Source organism: Ascaphus truei, chromosome 3 (assembly GCF_040206685.1).
Source record: "Ascaphus truei isolate aAscTru1 chromosome 3, aAscTru1.hap1, whole genome shotgun sequence".
Classification (NCBI taxonomy): domain Eukaryota; kingdom Metazoa; phylum Chordata; class Amphibia; order Anura; family Ascaphidae; genus Ascaphus; species Ascaphus truei.
The window spans coordinates 317,373,611-317,397,009 of NC_134485.1; the positions used below are offsets into that span (position 1 = coordinate 317,373,611).

The window sequence follows — 23,399 nt, forward strand, 5'->3', positions numbered from 1 at the left end:
ATAATGAACTGCAAGTGGTTAATTTAACTACAAGGGTCTTAACACCTGACCAACTAAATGTCCTCAAAAAAGGCCTCTCTTTTACACGCTCATGTAATTTGAATTTATTCGAATGGATAAAGGATATCAATTTGTTTGGATGCAAATTAGCCCTGCACAAATTGTATAAATGAAAAGAGGCATTAATTTTACCAGCAGGCATAGCATCCTCCTTCTATGAAGAAGATCTAGAGTACCTCAGAGATCTCATGTCACTGTTAGAGGACAGTGATAAAGAACCAGGACATGTACCCTTCACCTCTCTAAAACCCGGAAGTCATTTTGATCCCTATATGAGCTCCAATGCCAACATTGAGATATTTCTCAGGCTAGTAACCAAAGATTTGGAATTGTTACCAAATAGGAGAGGCCAAGAAAATATGAATCATGAGGAAAGAAAGGCATTAATAGAACTCTCTGATCTCAAAGGAGTGATTATAAAACCCTCAGATAAGGGAGGGGATATAGTTGTCTTAGAAGAAGAGAGTTATTTACAATAAAATCTAAGATGTCCGGGGGATAGAAAATGTTATGAAGTTCTACAGACTACCATTACATGTTACAAAGTTCGCCAATCCATATGGCAACAGGGACTGAAAAACAGAGTAATCTCAGACAAGGAATACAACTATATCTTGGTAAAATATCCTAAGGCTGGGCCATGGTGCCTTCGCCCACGCTGAGGCGTGTGGAGGCTGTGAGGTAAGCGGGTGGTTTCCCAGGCCAAGGTGGACCGGCTATGGGGGGCATTCCTAGGGGCGTCACGGAGCTGGTTCACCCTCATTGGGCAAACCGCTCACGTGGCCGGCCTGTCGTGCCAAGAAATCAGTTTGAATTGATTTCTTGCGTAACGCGCACCCCCTCTCGCCTGCACGCCACATGGACGCGAACACTGCTTTAAGGCAGTCTGTTCGCTCAGCATGCGGATACTTCCACACGGTCTGCCATGGCCCCAGCCTAATGTGGTAACCTTTATAACATTCCAAAAATGCATAAATATCCAAGGAAGCCACCCAGTAGACCCATTGTGTTGGGCATCGGGTCGCTTAGCGAACATGCCAGCACATATTTAGATGTAATACTAAGACCCTTTGTCACCAGCCTCCCTTCCCACAACAAGGACACCATCGATATTCTCAAAAAACTTGATGGAATACAGGTATCTTCTACAACCTTCTTGGCGTCTCTGGATGTTGAATCCTTGTATACAAGCATACAACACCACACAGGTATAGCATTGGTGAGGCACTTCTTAAGAGCTAGAAGTATTGATCTCTGTAACCACAATGAGTTTGTACAGGACCTGTTGCAATATGTATTGACACATAACTATTTTCCTTTCAATGGTAACGTTTACCATCAGCGACAGGGTACTGCAATGTGTACAACGTGCGCCCCCATGTACCCCAATATATACTTGGGGTGGTGGGAGGAGACCAAAGTCTTTGTACAGGATATTATTACACTTACTCAGCATATCGAATGATGGTCTAGGTATATTGACGATGTGCTGGTCCTATGGAATGGCATGGAAGAGGAGTTTCAAAAATTCGTCAATATACTTAATCAGAACAACCACAATTTGAAACTCACAAGTGAGATAAACTCTGAGAAAATAATCTGGAACTCAAGATTGTCAAAAATACAGAAGGAACATTAACAACAACTGTACATACCAAGAATACAAAAGGAAAGGGGAGGGGTAATTCCCACTTGTGATGCTAACCAGGAGTAGACAATTGTTTTATTCATAATGTATAAACATCTTCATTGCATGAGACAGTTCATAAGACCCAGGATTCCAAATAGTCCAATATTAAACACACTCCCATAAACTTGCCACTAGCCTGTATAGGTAGATCTTATCTGGTAGTCTGGGTTTTCAATGTGTGGGACCGATCACATAAATGAAGTAAATAAATTACTCACTGCTGACCTTGGGGATATCCTGGTCTTGTCAGGCATGCTCTTACCGAAAAACAATTGGAGAAAGTACAGGAGAAACGGCGGTGCATCTGCTGCTGCTGTAGATGAATTGAAACCACAAACTGCAAACTGCAAGGAAACTAGGTGCAAAAATGTATTTGGGGCATAATAAAAACAGCCAAAAGGACACTATAACGCGTTTCTCCTGTACATACCAAGAAGACAGCTACTAACAATCTGCTTTTGGCCTCTAGCCATCACCCAAAAGCCCTGGTACAAGGAATACCAATTGGTCAGTTCCTAAGGGTCAAAAGGAACTGTTCTACCAGAGTCCAATTTGAAGAACAAGCTAGCAATGTGAACGAAAAATTCTCCAATCGAGGCTATAGCAAGACGTGTATAGACAGGGTGTATAAAAGAGCCAAAAAAAGGATCTTAACACGTTGTTGTATGGAATTAAAAATGATAAGAAAGAAAAACAACCTATTAGAATAAAAGGTACATACAACAAACAGTGGCATAACATCTGAGACGTTTTAAATCGACATTAGCACATCCTAATAGAGGATGAGGGTTTGAAAATGGCCCTGAATTCTACAGCATCAATCACGTACTGCACCGACACACTTTATTCGAGCAAATACCCAGTATGTACCTGGCAGATACCTGGAATGCGCCGCTCCTCACCTCTGACAAGCCCCGTTGCGTTTGCCTTCCCAGCCTGGGTTCATGCCTGGCTGATGGACGGCTGATCTGTTAAATGATAATGATTAGGATTTAATAGGCTGCAATGCTTCGCGTGTCTACCAGATGGCATAAATTCATGAATTGTAATGCAGTATATATATATATATACTGTGCAGTATTGCAGCCAGCGGGAATAAAATGCTTCAATCCCTGCATGGAAAATAACTCAATGCACTCGGGCAGAAAACAGTCACAAACCTCAATACACCCGGGTATACCCGAATTCGTGGGACTAGCCGAGCTCGAATAAAGTGTGTCGCCAGTGTATAGACGGCCCAAAAATCTTTCTGACCAATTGGTACACAGTCACTACAAGCGCACACGCAGGGACACCCGGCTTCAGTCTAAAACTGTGGGTACATATTCCTGTGGGGCGTGCAAGTAATATCAATTTATAAACCTCTCTAAACAATTTTGGAATTGGGACAAAACCAAAAGTTACACCATCAGGAAATTCATCAACTATAAAATGGTCGGTGTGGTTTATCTAGCTATCTGTAGTTGTGGTGCCCAATATGCTGGTAAAATATCACACCAGTTCAGGAGACGCATCCTGGAGCACATTGGCACAATCAGGAACAACTTGGATACCCCGGTAGCAAGACACATAACCCAGGTACATAAAGGTGATACATCATGTATAGATCATTTAACCTTAGGAATAAGAAAGGGCAATCTGGATAACACACTATTAAGAATGGAAGTGAAATGGATATATACACTTGGGACTCAAACACCCAAGCGGCTAAATGAGGACTTCACTTATACAGCATTCTTATAAATATCATCAAGTGTGAGATATTAGGCTACCAAGTTATTAACATCATGTGGCCGAAAATATACAAACATATACCTTAAAGATCATAATTTTGGTCCCTTTCACATACTGTGTTATCGTATATATAGAGATCAAACCAATTCTCCTACATACAGTTATTTACCCTATGTACAGTATATAATGGTCGCTCACAACTCCATGTTAATAACATACAGAAGAAGTCTATTTACTTCTTTTGGCACAAATTCCCTGACTTACCGTGGGAAGGACAGGATGGGTCAGATAGCGGATCTGTCATGAATAGAAACACAGTATTAATACACATTATAAGAGCTGTGGCACTGCATCATATAAGGATGGATATTCATCTATATAAAATACCTGTAATTAGTACAGCAGCAGTAATACTAGCATACTCATGATACTACAAGTTGCCAGAGTGGATATATACTCTAACATACACAGAAGTTTTGCAACTATTGTATCAATAGAGTAAAAACAACAGAAACAATTTCTGGATATGGATACTGTTTCAGTGGTTGCATCTCCATGGATTTAGCTACTAAATACAACATTATACAAAGACAATAATCAGCGCATCAGACTATGAGCCCAGTAAGGCACGTCCTCTCAATCTGTTATATGGAGGTTAATACTTACTGTTTTAGTATAGTGTATGGTTGTATTATACTTCTAGATTTTAAGATTATTAGTCCATTAGACTTTTTTGCATCAGAGTGATATGTAACATTTTGAAACTCTAGGACAGTGATTCCCAACCAGGGTTCTATGGAGCAATCCCAGGGGTTTCGCCTAGCCTCCCGCACTCACTGTGCAGCCCGTGACAGCTTTCCTGACTCTCCCCCTGGCTCCCCCAGCCCCAGAGCCAGCTCTCAGGACTGCAAGAGCGCGCTCTAGCAGTGCAGGTTCCGGTGTCTGCAGAGCAAGCGGGTGCATGCAGTCCTGCTTGCTCTTAACTCGCTGCCTCCTGCCTGCTCTTAGCTCGCCGCCTCAGGTAGGCATATGGGGGGAATGTGAGATCCAGGGGAGGGGGAAGTGATGTGAGGTGCAGGGAGGGGTTATGTGAGATGCAGGGGTGTGGGTATATGAGGATATTGTGAATTATTACATTGCATTCTCCAAGGCAGGGGTGCGCAAACTGGGGGGACAGATTTTAGGGGGGCACGGTGGTTACAGAGGCCCCGCGCTATTCAGGGCGAGGCCTCTGTAACTTCACTTACCAGGCCTCGCGTTCAGACGTCGCCATGGCATCAAACGACTCTGCGTTGTCATTTGACGCCGCATTCAAAGTAGGGTGAGGGGCGCGACACATGGGCAGAGCAGGCAGGGGGAGCGTAGCCGAGGAAGTTTGCCCACCCCTGCTCTAAGGAGCTAATCACAAAACCACTACAGTTTTACAGTCTATACATGGCTTGCCAGAAGATAATGCAGTATTGCTGCATGCATTGTCTCTTTTTGTCTCCTAACATTTGAACGGCTTTTTCGGATAACTTCAATACAAGTCTTAAGAAGAGTCCCTTCAGCAGAAGAAATCTGGATGGACAGTCATTAACGGGTTTGGTTGATGTTTAACCCATTCCATTTTGGTTTAATTCCAGGTGCCATATACAGTACTGTAGGTCTTTTTTTCACCAATTCCATTTCTGATTTTGAGAGAACCAGCTAGACTTGTTAGGCAGCCATTGGACTTCCATTGCATTGGAGTATCCTTTATTGTGCATGTTATTAGCTATATAGCATTTTTATTTTATTTTACACATGTTCACTCACATTGTATTATTTATATGACTAGCGCTTTAATCTCAATATTTTCACTTTATTTTTTTGGGCATTTACAAGTTGCTTGCTTTTTTTTAGTGATTGCTTAGTTTAATTCTTGGTTATTTTGGTGATTGATTTTTTTAATGTGGTTTATTTTTGGTCATTTTTTTTTTTTTTTAATGTTGCCTAATGTTTTTTATGGGCATAATGTACCACTGTGGGAATGAAAGGCTAGAGAGTGGGGGTAGCAAGGTTTTCTGTGATATATGCACTCTAGTGCCGGATCCATATGGTATATACACTTATAATCCTCCAATAAATTCACAGCACAGATACAGGGGCTAGAATAGTCCTTAGACAGTTGTCAAGTGGTGTAGAGTCCTTAAAGGGGCCAATATTCCCTGAAGGAACGGAGTGAAGGGATAACAATCCACCACACACCGAACCTCATTGGGATGTTCCCTGGATCTTCTACTATGCCACCCAGATATACAATGTTGCATGAAGATTTCTACTCACATTTCTGGAGTGTCCCCATCCTGTGCTCGTTGGGAAGGGGTGCTGCCACTGGTACAAAGTCAATATCAGCATCCAAGAGATGTAGCGCACAGCCAAGAGAGTGGGTCAAAATTGCAGTAAAAAAATCAAACTTTATTCGTCCATTAAAAAACGGAGGTGTAACTCCTTGATAAAGTGCAGGGAGCACGAAACACGTAGGAGGTCTCCACACCTCCGATTTTTTAATGGACGAATAAAGTTTGATTTTTTGTACTGCAATTTTGACCCACTCTCTTGGCTGTGCGCTACATCTCTTGGATGCTGATAGAGAGTGGGGGTAGTTGCCCTGGGGAAGGTCACCCAGGTGGGTAGCGGGGGAGGGGATTAACCCCTTAATTACTATAGAGGTTACTAACCGCTAAGGTGATTAAGGGGTTAGGGGCCATTAGATTGTATTTTTTATTGTTGTGTTCCTGCTAATGAAGGACAAGGACGGGAGGGGGGGGGGGGGGGGGGAGATGAGGACAGCCTTCATTGTGGCAGGGGTAAGTAGAAGTTTAATTTATTTTATTTACTTTATGCTGGCTGGATAATGTTTTAGTTTGAATGGGCAAATGAGCTATTATCCAGAACTGGATAATAGTAATTTTGTCCATTACTGCAGCCGTGTGCAATCTTTCTAGCGTGCGCCCCCTTCCTGCTCGTGTGTCACTTTACTAATACTACTTATTCACCTTACTATACGCTAGCTTGCCAAGCTGTCCTGTTGCATGTGGTACAGAATAAAATTATACTTACCTGGATCTGTGCATATGTCCACGGGGGCTCCGGTGCAAGGTATTGACCACACCTGGGAGACCAAACCCCATAACCCCATATTTCAAGGTTACTTTATAGACAGGCTCTGCTGCATAGGCTATCCACGGTTAACAACATTTACAGATGAATAGTCAGACTGCTTATAGATCCCCTCCAGACCCATTTATCCTCACCCCGGCATTCAAGATTTGCACATACACGACCCTAGGTGCGATCCAGGCCATATAGTATGGGACAACAAGAACTATACTAACCATTGTCATACTCATTGTGTATGATAAAAAGATTATCTACATCTAAATAGACCGCATTGAGCTTAATTGGTATTCACCGTAGTGTTACTAATTGTACACAATTATCTCTGCAGTGTTTTATCAATTCGCTACTTTATATAGGCTTTATTTCGAGTGTCAATGTGGATATACTCCCATAAACTCACACACAATTTGTGTCCACACAATTTTTTTTTTTTGCGCATATAGCTCACATTAATGTCTGTTTTAATGCTTACATCAATTCATACTGGGTATCGCACCGGTCCCTTCTGAGGGACCTGCTTCATTCATTTACTCAGGTTTCCAATCGAGGTTGTTCTCTGCTGGCGACACTATTTGAGTGCTCTCATTTATGGGGATCCTTTCTCTTTAGTTTGTCCTTCTAACAACATGATAGAGATAAATAGATGAAGCCTTATTTCTAGACCGATTAGGACATTGCCCTCACTTGAGAGAAACAGCCAATAAACTGTGAGGGTGACACCAGCCGGTGTTCCGGGAGAGAGGAAATGGTGGTCTTCTCTTGGGGAGATGTCATGGAAGCAATTGAAAATGTTTTGAAATAAAATGTTAGTACAGTCTTTGTAATTGCACACAATATTATATGCTGTGTTTAGCTCCAAGTCGATTTTCAAAAAGCCTTACACAAATAATCAATAGGCAATAACTTTTACTTAAAATGTGACCAGTAACTGTAGCCATTTTTAAATTAGAATGCACATTGATTAATGCTACTGGTGTAATCAATGAAATACTAACTCCATTTCTTAGATGCATTAATAAACATACTGCATTACAAGTAAGTACTTTATCAAACATAAACATATTAGCAGTACCTCTGATTCTCCACGTTCCACTTCGTATTCTGAGTGGGAAGACACAGACTTTTCTGCAATTAAGTTTTCAGTGGTGAAAAAAACTGCAGGAAAAAAAAGAAAGATGTTTATGCAAATTACAAAATACCCGTACAAATAACAAATCATTTATAAATATGATTTTGTGCTACACTGTCTTATGTTCTTGTACAGTAATATTGGGCTTGAGTAATGAGTAGGAACAATGGCAGCAAATAACAGTGCAGAACTACGTTTATTGAATTTTTTTCCAAATACAGCTTTTTGCGTAATTGGCAACACATTGTCTGATAATCTATTTTGTCAGATATTTTTCACCTGTACATTCATGGCTACCAAAACAGTTTTTTTTATCTTTAAAGAGCAGTCTATCCAATTTTGACAAAATATATACCTGGGACTTCCAACACACAATAAGGCTAAAAACAAATGGTAGTCTTCTCTTGGGGAGAAGTCATAAAAGCAAGTGAAAATGACCGTTAATGCACTTACTGTAACAGCATTCTTTACATAAACCCAAATCTCATCCCATCACTCCTGAAACAGACATGTAAAGGCTCTCTATCTGCATAGAAACTCCCTCCATTAGGGCCAAAAATATTTTACAAATAGCTAACTTTATGACTATAGGGTAATTTAATAATAATTAGTACAGTACCCTTTGATTGCAAAGGGGTTTAACCCATCCAATGTCCGGGATGCTACCAATGCATTGCAAATGAATGTCATGCGGCACCAGAAGGGTTCATATAAAACGCAACCTCTCACAATAAACTTAACATCATGAAAACGTTTTAAACATTATTTTAACATATAAACCTCGTAGGAGCCCAAGTGGCCAGCTAGGCATTGTAAACCCATGGCTTGCTAGCCCCTGAGGTCAACTATCGAGTACTCCAGCGTTTCCCAAATGGGGTTACGCGGAACCCCGTGGTTCCATGGAGCAGTCCCAGGGGTTCCGCCATGGCTCTCCTCCACCCCCTCTCCCACTCCCCCCACAGCGGCTGTGGAGAGGGTGAGCAGCCACGGAGAGACAGACTGTTCGCTCCACTGAGGCTCGTGCCGGAACCCCCTGCTCTGCACGTTGCTCGGTCGGGGATGATGCCGCCAACACCACTGCAGGCTGCCTTCCTCCCCACACCATAATAATAAACAAAGCATCTGATGCTATAATTATCATTTAATTAAGAGTGAAACCTTATCATTTTTTTCTTTATGGGACATGAAAGAGGACAAAACGTGTACTTGCCTTCCCCCTGGAAACATTTAACTTTCAATTTAAAGGTATTTGATCTTGAACCAAGAAATTTTTTCGCCGGCGGCGAATTTCATTTTTTTTCCCATGTGGTACGCTAAAAATACTTAAGTGGTTCCATTTTGTTGAACAAAATATAAAAGGGTTCCACGACTACATTTAATTGGGAAACACTGCTGTACTCTATTATGGTTAATGTTAGTTAATTTTGAACACAAGAAGAGGGGACCCCCTGAGAGGTAAATGTGTACCCTGCACCACACCGAGGATAGTATACTTATATTCCGTTGCACCACAGAACTTCACTACAAAAACTGGTGTAGGGATGGTGCTGACTGGGAGTAATGGTAATGTGGAGAGAAGTAGAAAGATCTCCCTATTATGTCGCACTGGTGAAAAACCCCTATCTAATTAAAAATAAATGTTATTAACACATTAATTAAAATATAAATGTAGGGAAGTAAACAATGAACCAAAAAAATTAAAATAAATTCAAATTGTAACGAGACGTCGGCGTGCTGGATCTGAACGCTATTACTGGGAAAGAAAAAGAGCTATTTAATCCTATTATGTGCCACAGCTATACTATTGAATTAGATGTGGCAATAGCTATTTCAATATATCCTCAGAACATCAGATACCTGATCCTATATGTACAGTGAAACCTCCTCTATGAGGAAGTATAGAGTCGGAGTGCTTGCTCAGTAATGAGTAAAGGTTCTGTATGCCTATGTACAGTGTTGGTTTGTGGGGTATTTGGTGAAAAGTGGACTAATGAGGTCTGAGGTCTATTTCAGCTATACACCTAGTCCACACCCCTAAATACATATATTTTGTCACCAGACCGGCAGGTGCAGAGACTGCTGAACCTGATGGTCTGTAATGGTGAAACACTTGGCAAATAATGACCAAACACTCCTAGTATTGGAGTTTTAAGTCAAAAGACTCATATTGTTAGTAATGCAAGGTACATAAATTATTCTTAAATAGGATCAAAGTCAGAGCGTTGCGCTTCCCACGGTGAAGGCTCCAAAACGCTCTGACAAGGTAACGCACCCGACCTCTCCGATTAGCCTGCACACCAGGGAGTGACGCTAGGACATACCCAACATATGTTTCACCTGATAGGCTTCATAGACAAATTGCGTCACATGACGCGAGTCCCAGTTACTTCCGGGTTCACAGAATATTTAACCGCACAGTGGAGAGGCATATTCAGGGAGTCTTGATAAAGTGTGTGGGCACGAAACATATCTGTTCTAGTTATTTGTCTGTCAATTGACCACATGAGTGAATAAAGCCTGATTTTTAGTTACCCACTCTCCAGCTTTTTTGTACCGGTGGTGTGTCGTGTTTTTCTACTTTCTTTACAGCACAACCAGCGAGCAGCACAAACCAGGTTCCCTACTGCAGCCCTGGAGACCCAGATTGGATTGATTTATCTTCCACAAACAGCGAGTCTCTATTTGATCTGTTCACAAGGATACAGTCTATTATACAGGGAGATGGAAGTTCACAGTCACTGACTAAAAGGAATTTATGTGCCATTTAGATTCAGTAGCTGGTACAGTATGTGAAAGCTCTTACAAAGAGAGAGCAGAGCCAGTAAGACACTTTCTATTTTACATTCCAGTTCTTACCCCAAGACTGATCCTTCATACAATTTCTATGTGGGCCTGGTTGGGATACCTTTTTATAAAACAAACCAAAGGAATGGATATTGTGTTTTGATTCTATAAACACTATAACTGTTGTGTTTATCTTTCTGAGCCCCAGATTTGGTCATCAGGACTATTTTTGCATGCTAAAAAGTTGGGTGTTTCCGAGGCCAATATAAGACTTTGGCGAAAAAATAAAGAAAAGTTTAAGAGTGCCAGCGCATTAAGAAAAGCTTTCAGAGGGCCTAAGACTGGGAAATGTCAAAACATTGATAGACTTGTTTGCGAATACATCTACGACAAACGAAACCAAGGATACCCAATAAGCCGTGACGTTATTACAATGAAGGCACTTGAGGTGGAGCGCGCGCAAATCCTGTGCTGGAGGTAATACCATCCTTGCTGGCCCCGCCTCCAGGCTAGGCCACGCGGTGATGTCATCAGTGTGCAGTTCGCCCATTTGACCATCTCCCTTATTTGCTCAGCCAGCCCTCTGGCAAATTGACTGAACATAACACTTCATCTGTGCAAAGTGCTGACTGCAATTCCTGCCTCCTTGCATATTGTACCCGTGTCTTGTATCCACATCCTGTCTTGTCTGACCGTGGCTTTCTCTGGACTCCGCTCTTCTCTACTCCTGACCCTGGCTTACCTACGACGATCCGCACCTCTCCAACCCCGACCTCGGCTACCATGACCAATCTACACTCCGGACAAGCCCTCGCTGCTGGAGGTTGGTGTTTTGTCAATCCCCACCTCGACCCCGCGGTCACGCCCTGTTTGTGGTGAGCACTACGTTACAGCAAGAGAGTTAAAAATCCCATGTACTGAATTTAAGGTGAGCTTGGGGTGGTTTAAACGCATGATGCAGTGTTCGGGTCTGTGCTTACGATGTTGCACTACACATGCGCAACGCCTACCTTCAGATTATACTGAAACGTTGTTTGCCAACCAGCGTTATATTATAAAACTGAGAAAAGCCCACAATTATCTGCCTGGCCAGTTGGCAAATGCTGACAAAATACCAGTGTTTTTCGACATGCCATCAAGTTTTACTGTGAACAAGAAGAGTGCAAAATCAGTTATAAGGAAATCTTTAGGCATTGAAAAGTCACGCATTACTGTCATGCTGGGAGTAACTGCCAATGGTACAAAACTGCCGCTATACGTTATTTTGAAGAGAAAAACGCTTCCAAAGGAACATTTACAGCTGGGATTATTGTTAGAGCACAGGAAAAGGGGTGGATGACTGAATAATTGATGGCAGATTGACTTAAGGTTGTTTGGGGACTTCGATCAGGTGCTTTACTACGGTAAAGAGGCATGCTAATTCTTGATGCTTTTCGTGGCCACACAACTGAGAAAATAAAGAAGCAGGTCACAGAAATGAACACTGATTTTGTTCGAATCCCGGGGGGAATTACTTCTCTACTTCAAGTTCTACACGTAGTTATTAATAAACCATTTAAGAATTACTTACGAAAATAATATTGACTGGTTAATTAATGGGAACCATGCACTAACCCCGACAGGCAAGCTAAAGAAACCAAGCATACAGCTGTTGGGCCAGTGGATAACCACAGCCTCTGGAAAAATTACTAGTTAATTCAATTTAAAGGGGTTTAAAAAATGCTGTGTTTCTAATAACATGTGTAGCTCTGTTTCCCCTAGAACACAGGAAGACTACTAATGCTGTGTGTAACCTGTTGGCTCGCAGGGCCTGAGCGTCTGCCATGGAGAGGCTGGGGTGATATGCATGTGTTACTCATTACCAGATGCAGCGCCTCCACCTGCGATGACTCCCAGCGGAGCGGGAGTTGTTCCTCGCAGGACACCAATATAATGACATACACACTGTATATATAATAGCAAATATCTTTACTAGCAATGGTCAAATATAATAACTGCATATGCATCACCTCCTCCTCCCACTAGAGACACAACCATACACAGCGTCTCGCAGGATGGGACTTTTCACCTTGTTCCCCACACCGTGTTCCCCACACTGTGTCGAATGTCCCACACCCAAACCCCAAGTGTGTGGTGACCGCGCGGCCACCAGAGTGAGAGTATATAGTTGGTGCACTTTGATGTAGGGTTACCTGCCGAGCGCTCCTGCACTCGGGCAAGCAAACAGAACTTCGCAAAGGATCCCCTGACGCGATGCCTTCTGCGACGTCCTCCCGGGGCGATCCCACCCGGGTGGATAAGACTGTCTCTGAAAAGGTCTGATCCCAAACCTCTGCTTAGGAACTGCAGCGTCCGCTTTGTCCCTGACTTGCACACTACTGGGGCAGGTTCCTATTCTAGGGCCTGTCCCTACAGCAACCACAAGCTGTATGTGACTCAGGGCCTATCTGGGGCCTAGGGGGTATCTAGCCTAGTGTAGAGGCTACTTGCCTCTCTACACATACACAGCTCCTACCTGGTCTTGACTGGTAATATGCTCTCCATGCTCCCCTGCGCAACCTCCTATCTCCTTCCTGCAGAGCCCCTGTCACCCTATTGGCTCCCTGGCATCACATGGTCTTTCTGGTGCTCTTGGGACTTGTAGTCCCCTGCTCTAGCCTTCCTCCAGGCATCACGTGCTTCCGCAGCCACTCCCTGCGCATGCGCGAAGTCTCTTCAAGCGCTGTCGCCTCCCAGACTCACTGCGCATGCGCGAGTATCAAAATGGCGGCTCGGGCCGCTGCAGAGCCTCCCATACACCAGAGCGCTCCCTGCACACTCTGCAACCCTCTCTGACAACTCATTTGCAGGAGGACAACTCAGCCACCCTTGCCAGAGCAGGCTATGTCTCTGTTTTAGCAGACCAGTATTACAGAGAATTAGAGTCAGGAGACAGGAATGAACTATCACTAAGGTATGGCTCCATCATTTCCATAGCAATAGTTACATAGTTACATAGTAGATGAGGTTGAAAAAAGACGTACGTCCATCAAGTTCAACCCATTCTAAATTTAGACAACAGATACTTTATCCTATATCTATACTTATTTATTGATGCAGAGGAAGGCAAACAAAAAACCCCAGTGTTATATCATCCAATGATATCTCATAAGGGGAAAAATAAATTCCTTCCTGACTCCAAGAATTGACAATCGGATTACTCCCTGGATCAACATCCTTCCCATGTTTACTTATTTGGTATATCCCTGTATACCTTTCCTTTCTAAAAAGATGTCCAACCTTTTGTTGAACAAATTTATTGTATCTGCCATCACAGTTTCCATGGGTAATGAATTCCACATTTTAACTGCCCTTACTGTAAAGAACCCTTTCCTTTCTTGCTGGTGAAATCTCCTTTCCTCCAACCTAAAAGGGATTAAATGTTGTATTAGGGATTCATTCTTCTGCGCTAGTATGAACCATGTCGTAGTGATTGAGCATTTCCCATAGAGACGGGCCTCCTTGATGACTTCTGCTAGCGTTACTGCCATCACCACCACCACCCCTATTAACACTACCACCACCCCCATCTACAGCAGGGGTGCACAAACTTTTATTACTGTGTCCCCTGCCTGCTCTCCCGCAGTGTTCACTCGCCCCCCCCCTTACCTTAGTGCGGTGTCAAATGATGCAGCAGGGTCATGTGATGCCACGTTGCCATGGCGATGCGTCCTGAAGCTGGCTGAATCGCGGTAAGTTGAGTTGCAGAGGTCTAGCGCGGTCCCCTGGCATTTAATTTAAATGCCTTGGGGAAGCGCGTGGGACCTTTGCAAATGCCACGCCCCCCACCCCCACAAAAATCTTGCACCCCCCAGTTTGCGCACCCCTGATCTACAGTATACTACCAAAAGCCACTTGCGTCTTGTGTGGAATGTACCACCACTGATGCCGCCCTCTGAAAATATTATTTAATTACCCTACACCCAATGAGCAGTAACGATCAATTAGTCACCCCTTCCATGACAACTACTCCACATGTCAGTAGTGATGTGTAGCCTACTGCCCCAACCTTCGATGCAACAACCTTGTTAGAGAAATAGGATTTGGTTGGGATGGTCCAACACTGGTCTGCACATAATCTAAACCCCTGAGATTCTACAAATTTAAAAGGCAACTATTATAAATGATATTACTGCCAGTGGTACAGTTAGCAGTTGTATAACTGCTGGCAATGGGACCTTTTAGGGACATAGGACCTAGGTGGAATGGGACCTTTTACTGCCACCGTTCAGCAGTCAGCCGCTGGCCATTTCACCACTAAGGTAAGAAATAAGCGTTAGCATTCGAGTTTAGCTTTAGGTGTTTTAGGGTAAGGGGTTAAGCTTTTTAAGGTTACGAGTAAGGTTAGGGGTTAATGTACTGTATAGGGGTTTTAGAGTTTTAGGTTAGGTGTTTTAATGTAAGGGGTTAATGTTAATGTTTTTAGGGGCAAGGGGTAAGGTTAGGGGGTTACGGTATACATTACTTTGGGGGAAAACGGGCAGCAGCGGGGGCGGAGTGGCGGTGGTGAAAAGTCCTAGACATCTACTGGACATTGTTACCCAGTTGGGTAGTGTAGTGTGTGTTGACACTGGACTGTGGTATTTATAATAGTAATAGACAGTTATTTAACTGTATTAACAAACTGTATAAATAGTAACTCGTAAACTGTGGTATCAGATTCATATTTTTTCATAAAAAAATCATTGATACAGATGGTTTCCAAACATTGTTGGGGTTCCTTACAATGCATCTGATTGGAAAGGGCCAGGGTACCTCAACATTTCACAATATAATTATAGGGTTCCTTAACCATAAACAAGTTGAAAAACACTTTGCTAAGGTAACCAAGGGGTTAACCATACAGTAATTGTACTATTATAAATGGTATGAAAAAGCTGTTTTTGCTTTTCTTGCAAAATTCTGCATTTCTGGTTATTGAGTGAGAATCCATGTTGCAGTTATACAGCATTATATCGCTGTATATCTATGCTGTCCCCTTGTGTAATTAATTATCCTGTTGGTAGAGTGTACTTCCATCACTCATCTTTATGATTACTCGTAGAGGTACGACTTAGCACCCCTGTTTTTGAAACATTAAACACACTCCCTCGATGGAACCAAGCCTGTTTTTTTATCATACAGAGAAACATCATTATTCGCCTTACAGCTTACAGTTCATCCCATTACAAACAGGGACATTCCAGTGCTTTTGATTTCCCGTACCCTCGTAAGAGTTAACCTTCTAACTCTGCCTCTGGGTTTGGGGGCATATAATCCTGCAATAGAATAGGGGCGGGCGCTTACCATTGAGAAAGCCGCCTATGTGAAAAGTACGTAGGGTAGTCCGCTGATGTCACTCCGTCAGCGTCATTGGTCCGACTAGGACGGGCACCACAACAGGTGGCAAACAGGAGCTCGCAGCCAATAACAAGAATCGGTACACTCAGAGGTGTACCTCCTAGTTTGCTCATGCTCCACTAATGCTATTAGCAGTACTAACAAGGATTGGGGCTCTTTAATATATTTATTAGTGCCATTACTGATGGTGGTAAAGGGAAAGTATGCCTTTTTGAAGATGACAGAAATATCTGCAACAGGGTTGACACTCAAGGGGGGGGGGGGTGTCAACAAAATGATTAATGATTTGCAGTAGATAGATTAGAGGATTGAGAAAAATGGTTCTCTATGGAAGGGGTGCGCAAACCTTTTTCTCTGTGCCCCCTGTCTGCTCTCCCCCTCTACTCGCTTCCCCCCCCCTTATCTTTTCTCCAGTGTTTTCTGATGGCACAACGTCATGTGATATTGCGTTTCCATGGCAATGTTGCCATGGCAACGCAACGTCATGTGACCCACGGCATCATTTGACGCCGCATTGCCATAAGCCGCTGGAGAGAAGGTAAGGGACTTACAGAGGCCCCTGCACTCCCCCGGCATTTATTTTAAATGTTGTGTGGAAGAGCGCCACGGGGCCCCTCCACCCCCCCAGTTTGCGCATCCCTGCCCTAGGGGTTGCACAGGGATTAGAGGAATGGTCAAGTGTGTGGCAACTACAATGTAATGCCAAACAGTGCAAAATCATGCAACTTGGCCACAAAAATCTTAAGGCAGAATACAGGATTATTGGCACTATTATGTGAACCACTACAGAAGTTTGTCTGCAAAGCTAATTCCACTTTCTTCAGCACCAATTATGCTTTCACAGTGCTGCTATTTGAAATGAGAATGTGTGCTAGAGATCTTGTTGATAAAATAGCATTGCTTCTTGCTCACCAATCGTGCTCGAGTTTTTCGAAGATGTCTCTAGGTCGCTCCATTCTGTTTGTGTTTGGTCACTGATAGCCACAAATTCTCTACCGTCCAATGTGTGGCCTGTTATAAACACCTCGGAAGTTGCCGGTCTCTCAATTCTGCAAATAATTCGAAACCGGTTACACATTTGTATTTTCTTCATATTATTTGCATTGAAAGGTATTAAACAATGCACAACACGTCAATTGTTATATATCAGATATAACATGTTTCCTCTTTTGTTTTTCTCTTTGTATTTCTTTTTTTATTAACAGTATCAAAGAAGAGAAACCCCCAACTTCCCGCACAACATAATGCAGAATGCAGTACCTTGGATTCCAAATTGTCTCTACTTGTGTGGGTTACAGCTTAATTAGTAATGTTCCTATCGTTGGATAATTCTATACTATTCCTTTTGAGCTGACTCCTACCCTTTACGTATCTATTATCAATCAACTGATTAAGCATCTGAATTTAATAACGCTTCCTTATCTTGAATTTAGACTGGATTTTCACCTCTCAAAAATGCTGGATGAGAACCAATCTGTGTATTTAAATCTATTGATTATGCGTTGTTTCGGATCCTCTGGCAATGTATTAATAAAGTAGATCCATGTATTTTTTTTAAATTATCCGATCGATTGTGTCTGTCTACATTTTTAACTGTTTCTATCCAATTCATCTTGAAAATTCACTTGTCCTTTAGTTTGCTATACTCAAACTTTGGTGGGGTTTTGCTGATCCAGCACTGTACTATTGCCTTTTTGGCAAATAAAGATATTACCGCGATAAATTGAATAATATATTTATGTTATTTGGTCTGTACCTTGAATATTTGGATCATTCCGGCAATAGCCCATCTGGAAGTGAAACCACATTTCATCTCAATACAAAAATCATAGACTGCTCTCCAACAACTATAGATTGTATTGTATGTCTTTATTTATATAGCGCCATTAGTGTACATAGCGCTTCACAGTAGCAATACATGTGGTAATCAAATAAATAACAAATAATATAAATAACAGATCATGGGAATAAGTGCTTTAGACATAAAAGTAACATTAAGGAAGAGGAGTCCCTGCCCCGAGGAGCTTACAGTCTAATTGGTAGGTAGGGAGAATGTGCTTTTGATTTCCCGTACCCTCGTAAGAGTTAACCTTCTAACAGAGACAGAAGGAGGGAGTTCTGGTAAGTGCGTCTGCAGGGGGCCAAGCTTTATGTATCATGTTCAGAATATCCACAGTGCTACTCATATGCTTTTTTAAGCAAGTGTGTCTTAAGGTGGGTCTTAAAGGTGGATAGAGAAGGTGCTAGTCGGGTAGGGGAAGGGCATTCCATAGGTGTGGGGCAGTCAGTGAGAAAGGTTTAAGGCAGGAGAGGGCTTTAGATACATAGGGGGTAGAAAGAAGACATCCTTGAGAAGAACGCAAGAGTCTGGATGTGTCAGGGCGAGCTCACCACAAACGAGGCGGGACCGCGGTGTTGAGGTGGGATAGGATATAACGCCACCCACAGCCACGAGGGCACGTCTTGAGAGTAGAGTGGTCTGGGAGTCCGAGTTCGGGGTTAGAGAGAGGAACGTAAACGTTTACCGTTTGCCGGGTACGGGGTGCCAGAGGTGCGGAGAGTCGTATTGCCGTTTGCCAAGTTCGGAATGCCAGAGGTGCGGTTAGTCGTAGAGGAAGCCGATTCGGTACACGAGGAAGACTGCAAAAAACAAGACAGGACAAGACAGGACTATGGAGGCAGAGAGTGATGAGAACAACTGGTTCTATGCTCAGCCGATGAGTTAATGAAGCTGCAGGGTATATATAGGCAAGAGGGTCCAATGGCAGAGTAGCATGGTGGGGGTGTGTGAATGGGCCAGACTGAGGCAGGGATAGGTCCTGAGGAACTCCTGGAGGAGGGACTGGATGAACAGGTACATTTGATTGAAGCATTATGAAGGGGAGATATGCCTTTAAGAGGCTGGCGCTCCTCCATGTGGACGCGCCCCCGTGTGGCCGTACCTGCGAGCGCGTGACCGGGCACACGCCCAGACCCGACACTAGAAGGGGAGCGCTGGTGTGCGCGCGCGCGTCTGGGCAAGATGGCGATCGGCGTCCTGGAGGAGGGATCGCTGCGAGGCGAGGGAGAGACCGGCGGAACCGTGGGTAAGTGGGGAGCACGCCGAGGGTGGCGTGACTCCCAGGTCGTTACAGTACCCCCCCCTTCAGGGGCGACCTCCGGGCGTCCATGACATGGCTTGGAGGGATTCTTACGATTTAAAGCCTGGACGAGTCGAGGTGCGTGGAGATCCCGGTGGGGAATCAATGAACGTTCCTCTGGTCCGAACCCCCTCCAATGACCAGGTATTGTACTCCTCCTCTGGAAATCCTAGAATCCAGGATAGACTGGACCTCGTACTCCTGTTGACCTTGGATCAGAAGAGGAAGTGGGGGAGAAGTGGTCTTAGAAAAGCGAGGACTCTGAAATGCTGGTTTAAGCAAAGATACATGGAAGACTGAAGGCATCTTCATCGAGGGTGGAAGGCGCAGGCGATAAGCCACAGGATTAATCCTCCTGACCACGGGAAAGGGACCAAGGAACTTGGGTGCTAGCTTCATGGTAGGAACCTTTCTTTCCTGGAAGAAAGCCAAACCCTGTCTCCTGGGGCGAACTCCGGAACCTGGCATCGAAGGCGATCTGCCTGGAGTTTCTGTCTCCCTGTGGCCACCTTTAAGTTCTCCTGAATCCTCGTCTATACACTGGCGACACACTTTATTCGAGCTCGGCTAGTCCCACGAATTCGGGTATACCCGGGTGTATTGAGGTTTGTGACTGTTTTCTGCCCGAGTGCATTGAGTTATTTTCCAAGCCGGGATTGAAGCATTTTATTCCAGCTGGCTGCAATACTGCACAGTATATATATATATACTGCATTACAATTCATGAATTTATGCCATCTGGTAGACACACGAAGCATTGCAGCCTATTAAATCCTAATCATTATCATTTAACAGATCAGCCGCCCATCAGCCAGGCATGAACCCAGGCTGGGAAGGCAAATGCAACGGGGCTTGTCAGAGGTGAGGAGCGGCGCATTCCAGGTATCTGCCAGGTACATACCGGGTATTTGCTCGGATAAAGTGTGTCGGTGCAGTAAGTCTTTCAGCCGGGAGATGCGCTTGTCAACCGCTGGTACTCCTGAGGATAGAGGGGAGAAGGGTAAATGGGAAGGATGAAAGCCACAATTTATGAAGAAGGGAGATTCTTGAGTGGAGTCATTGCGAAGGGAGTTAAGAGCAAACTCGGCCCAAGGAAGCAGATCCACCCAATCATCCTGTGTATCGGTTATAAAACATCGAAGGTATTGTTCCAGGTTTTGGTTGGCCCTCTCTGTCTGCCCATTGGTCTGTGGGTGAGAATTGTAGTGAAATACCCAATCTTTTGGAAAAAGCTCGCCAAAATCTTGACACAAATTGGGACCCTCGATCAGAGACGGTGGTTGAAGGCACTCCGTGAAGACGAAAAATTTCCTGGACGAAAATATCCGCAAGCCTGGAGGAATTCGGAAGACCCCTCAAGGGAACAAGGTGCGTCTGTTTGGAAAAACGATCAATTACCACAAGAATCGTATTCATCCCTTTGGAGTTTGGGAGCTCTACGATGATGTCCATAGAAATATGGTTCTAGGGCCGGTCTGGAATGGGTAAAGGAAGGAGAATGCCTGCTGGTCTGACCCGGGGTACTTTGTTGCGAGCGCATGTGCCACACGCTTTTACAAACTCCTCCACATCCTTAGCCCTCTCTGGCCACCAGAAGGTACGTTGAACAAGATCGTTGGTTTTCCGTATCCCTGGATGTCCTGCCGATTTAGAGGAATGGCACCACTCGAGAACTCTCTTGCGGTGTTGGGGTGCCGTGTAGAGTCTTCCCTCCGGAACCTTAAACCCCATCAGAGCCTGCGTTTGCTCGGATTGAATCTTGTCCATGATATCAAAGGAGTTAGCGGACAGAATACATCTAGAGGGAATTATCGTCTCTAGCTGCTCTTCAGACTTGTCCTCTGCAAGGAACTGTCGAGACAGGGCGTCCGCCTTCAGATTTTTGGAACCAGGAATGAAGGAGATGAGGAAATTGAACCGTGAAAAGAATAGTGCCCAGCGGGCTTGTCGAGAGCTCAAACGACGTGCCCCTTCTAAGTAGAGAAGGTTCTTATGGTCTGTGAGTATGGTTATGGGTGTCTCCGTGCCTTCTAAGAAGTGTCTCCACTCTTCTAATGCCAACTTGATAGCCAAAAGCTCCCGGTTCCCGACATCGTAATTCCGTTCTGCGGACGAAAATTTCTTCGAAAAGAAGGCGCATGGGTGTAGCCTGGCTAAGGGAGAAGTCCTTTGGGACAGGACAGCCCCAGCCCCGATGTCAGAGGCATCTACCTCCAGGGTAAATGGAAGTTTGGGGTCTGGGTGGGTGAGGATAGGAGCAGACACAAAAGCCTCTTTTAGAAGATTAAATGCCCGTATGGCGGTCTCAGACCATGATGAAGGATCTGCACCCTTCTTGGTTAGAGCAGTTATGGGAGATACCGTAGAAGAAAAATTGCGAATAAAGCGCCGGTAATAGTTTGCAAAAACTAGAAAGCGTTGCACGGCTTTGAGGGTGGTCGGACGGGGCCAGTCCAAAATGGCTTTAAGTTTTTCTGGATCCATATTGAAGCCGGAGTCAGAGATAACGTATCCCAAAAATGCCACGGACGTCAGATGGAACTGGCATTTCTCCAATTTCGCAAAGAGATGGTTCTCCCGGAGGCGTAACAGCACGTGTTGAACATGTTTGATGTGTTCTTGAGTGGATTTAGAAAAAATTAGGATGTCATCTAGGTAGACGATATGGAATTTGTCAAGAATGTCTCGAAAAATCTCATTGACGAAATCCTGAAAGATTGTTGGTGCATTGCACAGACCGAACGGTATGACCAGGTATTCATAGTGGCCGTCATGGGTGTTAAAAGCAGTCTTCCACTCGTCCCCCTCACGTATCCTTACTAAATTGTAGGCACCTCTTAAGTCCAGTTTAGAAAAGATAGTAGCTCCCTGAAGACGGTTGAAGAGTTCCGGTTTCAAGGGCAGCGGGTAGCGGTTCTTGCTCGTGATGTTATTCAAACCCCGGTAGTCGATGCATGGACAAAGAGAGAGGATAGGATCGTCCTCTGGGAAGAGGAGCCCCGGGCAGTAGGTCAATCGGACAGTCGAAAGGACGGTGCGGAGGTAGAACCTTGGAACGTGCTTTGTTGAACACATCGCGGAATTCCAAATACACAGAAGGTAGGGAGTCAACCTTCTCTGGCAGGGTAGACAACCCCCCAATCCTCTGGAGTATGCTGGTACATGTCTTGGCGCATGAAGCACCCCACTGGATGGGTTCCCGATCCGTCCAGTCGATGCGAGGATTATGGACTTGGAGCCAAGGAAGACCCAAAATCAGCTCAACAGAGGGAGTGTGGATAACGTCGAGGGAAATGATCTCCGTATGATCGTCGAGGAACTGTAGTAGGAGAGGAACCGTCTGTAGCGTGATGACTGCCGGCTGTAGGGGTCGACCGTCAATGGCCTCCAAACCTACTGGCGACTCTTTACTGATAAGTTGAATATTGTTCCGTCTCGCAAAGCTTTGATCGATGAAATTGCCTGCGGAACCGGAGTCTATAAATACCCGTGCTTGAGTCTGAAATCCTTCTCCAGAGAGTTTTACTGGCAACAGTATCCTGGTGGGAAGGACGTCTTTGACGATGGGAGAGAGGGTCAGTATTCCCAACGAGACTCTCCGGGATCTCATTGGGATTTGGCGTTTCCCGGCTTGTGGGGACACTGAGGTACTATGTGACCGGAATTGCCACAATACATGCAGAGACTGGCATTGCGCCGACGTTGTTTCTCGGCAGAAGACAGCTTGTTACCTCCCAACTGCATTGGTTCCGGGACGTCCCAGGATGGAGGTGTTGGAGACACGAACGATGGAGCAAGAGGCCTTGAAACCCGTTGACGGTAACGAGAATGTTCAGTGCACCGCTCCTGCAGACGCTGGTCCACCCGAACGCACAGGCCGATCAAATCCTCTAGGTTGGTGGGATGTTCCCGTGCCGCGAGCTCATCCTTTAGGGATTCAGACAGGCCTTGCCAAAACGCCGAAGATAGTGCTTCATTGTTCCATCCCATCTCAGCAGCAAGGGTGCGGAACTCCACAGCGTACCGGGCGACGGAACGATCTGCCTGGGTTATGAGATGGAGAGAAGACGCTGCCGTTAATTGCCGTGCAGGGGTGTCGAAGACTCTTCGGAACTCATGGATGAAGAGATCGATGTCCTGTGTGAGGGACCCTTGTTGTTCCCAGATGGAAGAAGCCCAGGCCAGGGCCTTGTCGGTGAGAAGAGCCATAATATAGCCGACCTTGGACACGGAAGACATGAAACGAGAAGGCGAGAGTCGGAATTGGATGAGGCATTGATTGAGGAAGCCCCTACATCCTTGGGGATCCCCAGCATAGTGTTTGGGAGCGGGAATACGG

The 23,399-nt window shown here is 44.6% G+C and overlaps 1 protein-coding gene across 3 annotated transcripts in view; it reads right to left on the reverse strand.

The window, feature by feature from the left end:
- The window catches only part of ERICH6B (glutamate rich 6B), a 194,077-nt gene that overhangs the window by 116,212 nt on the left and 54,466 nt on the right, over nucleotides 1-23,399 (reverse strand). For all 3 annotated transcript variants that reach the window (XM_075591123.1, XM_075591121.1, XM_075591120.1), the window contains 3 exons: nucleotides 16,833-16,969; nucleotides 7,701-7,783; nucleotides 3,749-3,781 (listed from right to left, as the gene is read on the reverse strand). In XM_075591123.1, the coding sequence (XP_075447238.1) occupies nucleotides 3,749-3,781; nucleotides 7,701-7,783; nucleotides 16,833-16,969 (253 nt within the window). The remainder of the gene's footprint in view (nucleotides 1-3,748; nucleotides 3,782-7,700; nucleotides 7,784-16,832; nucleotides 16,970-23,399) is intronic.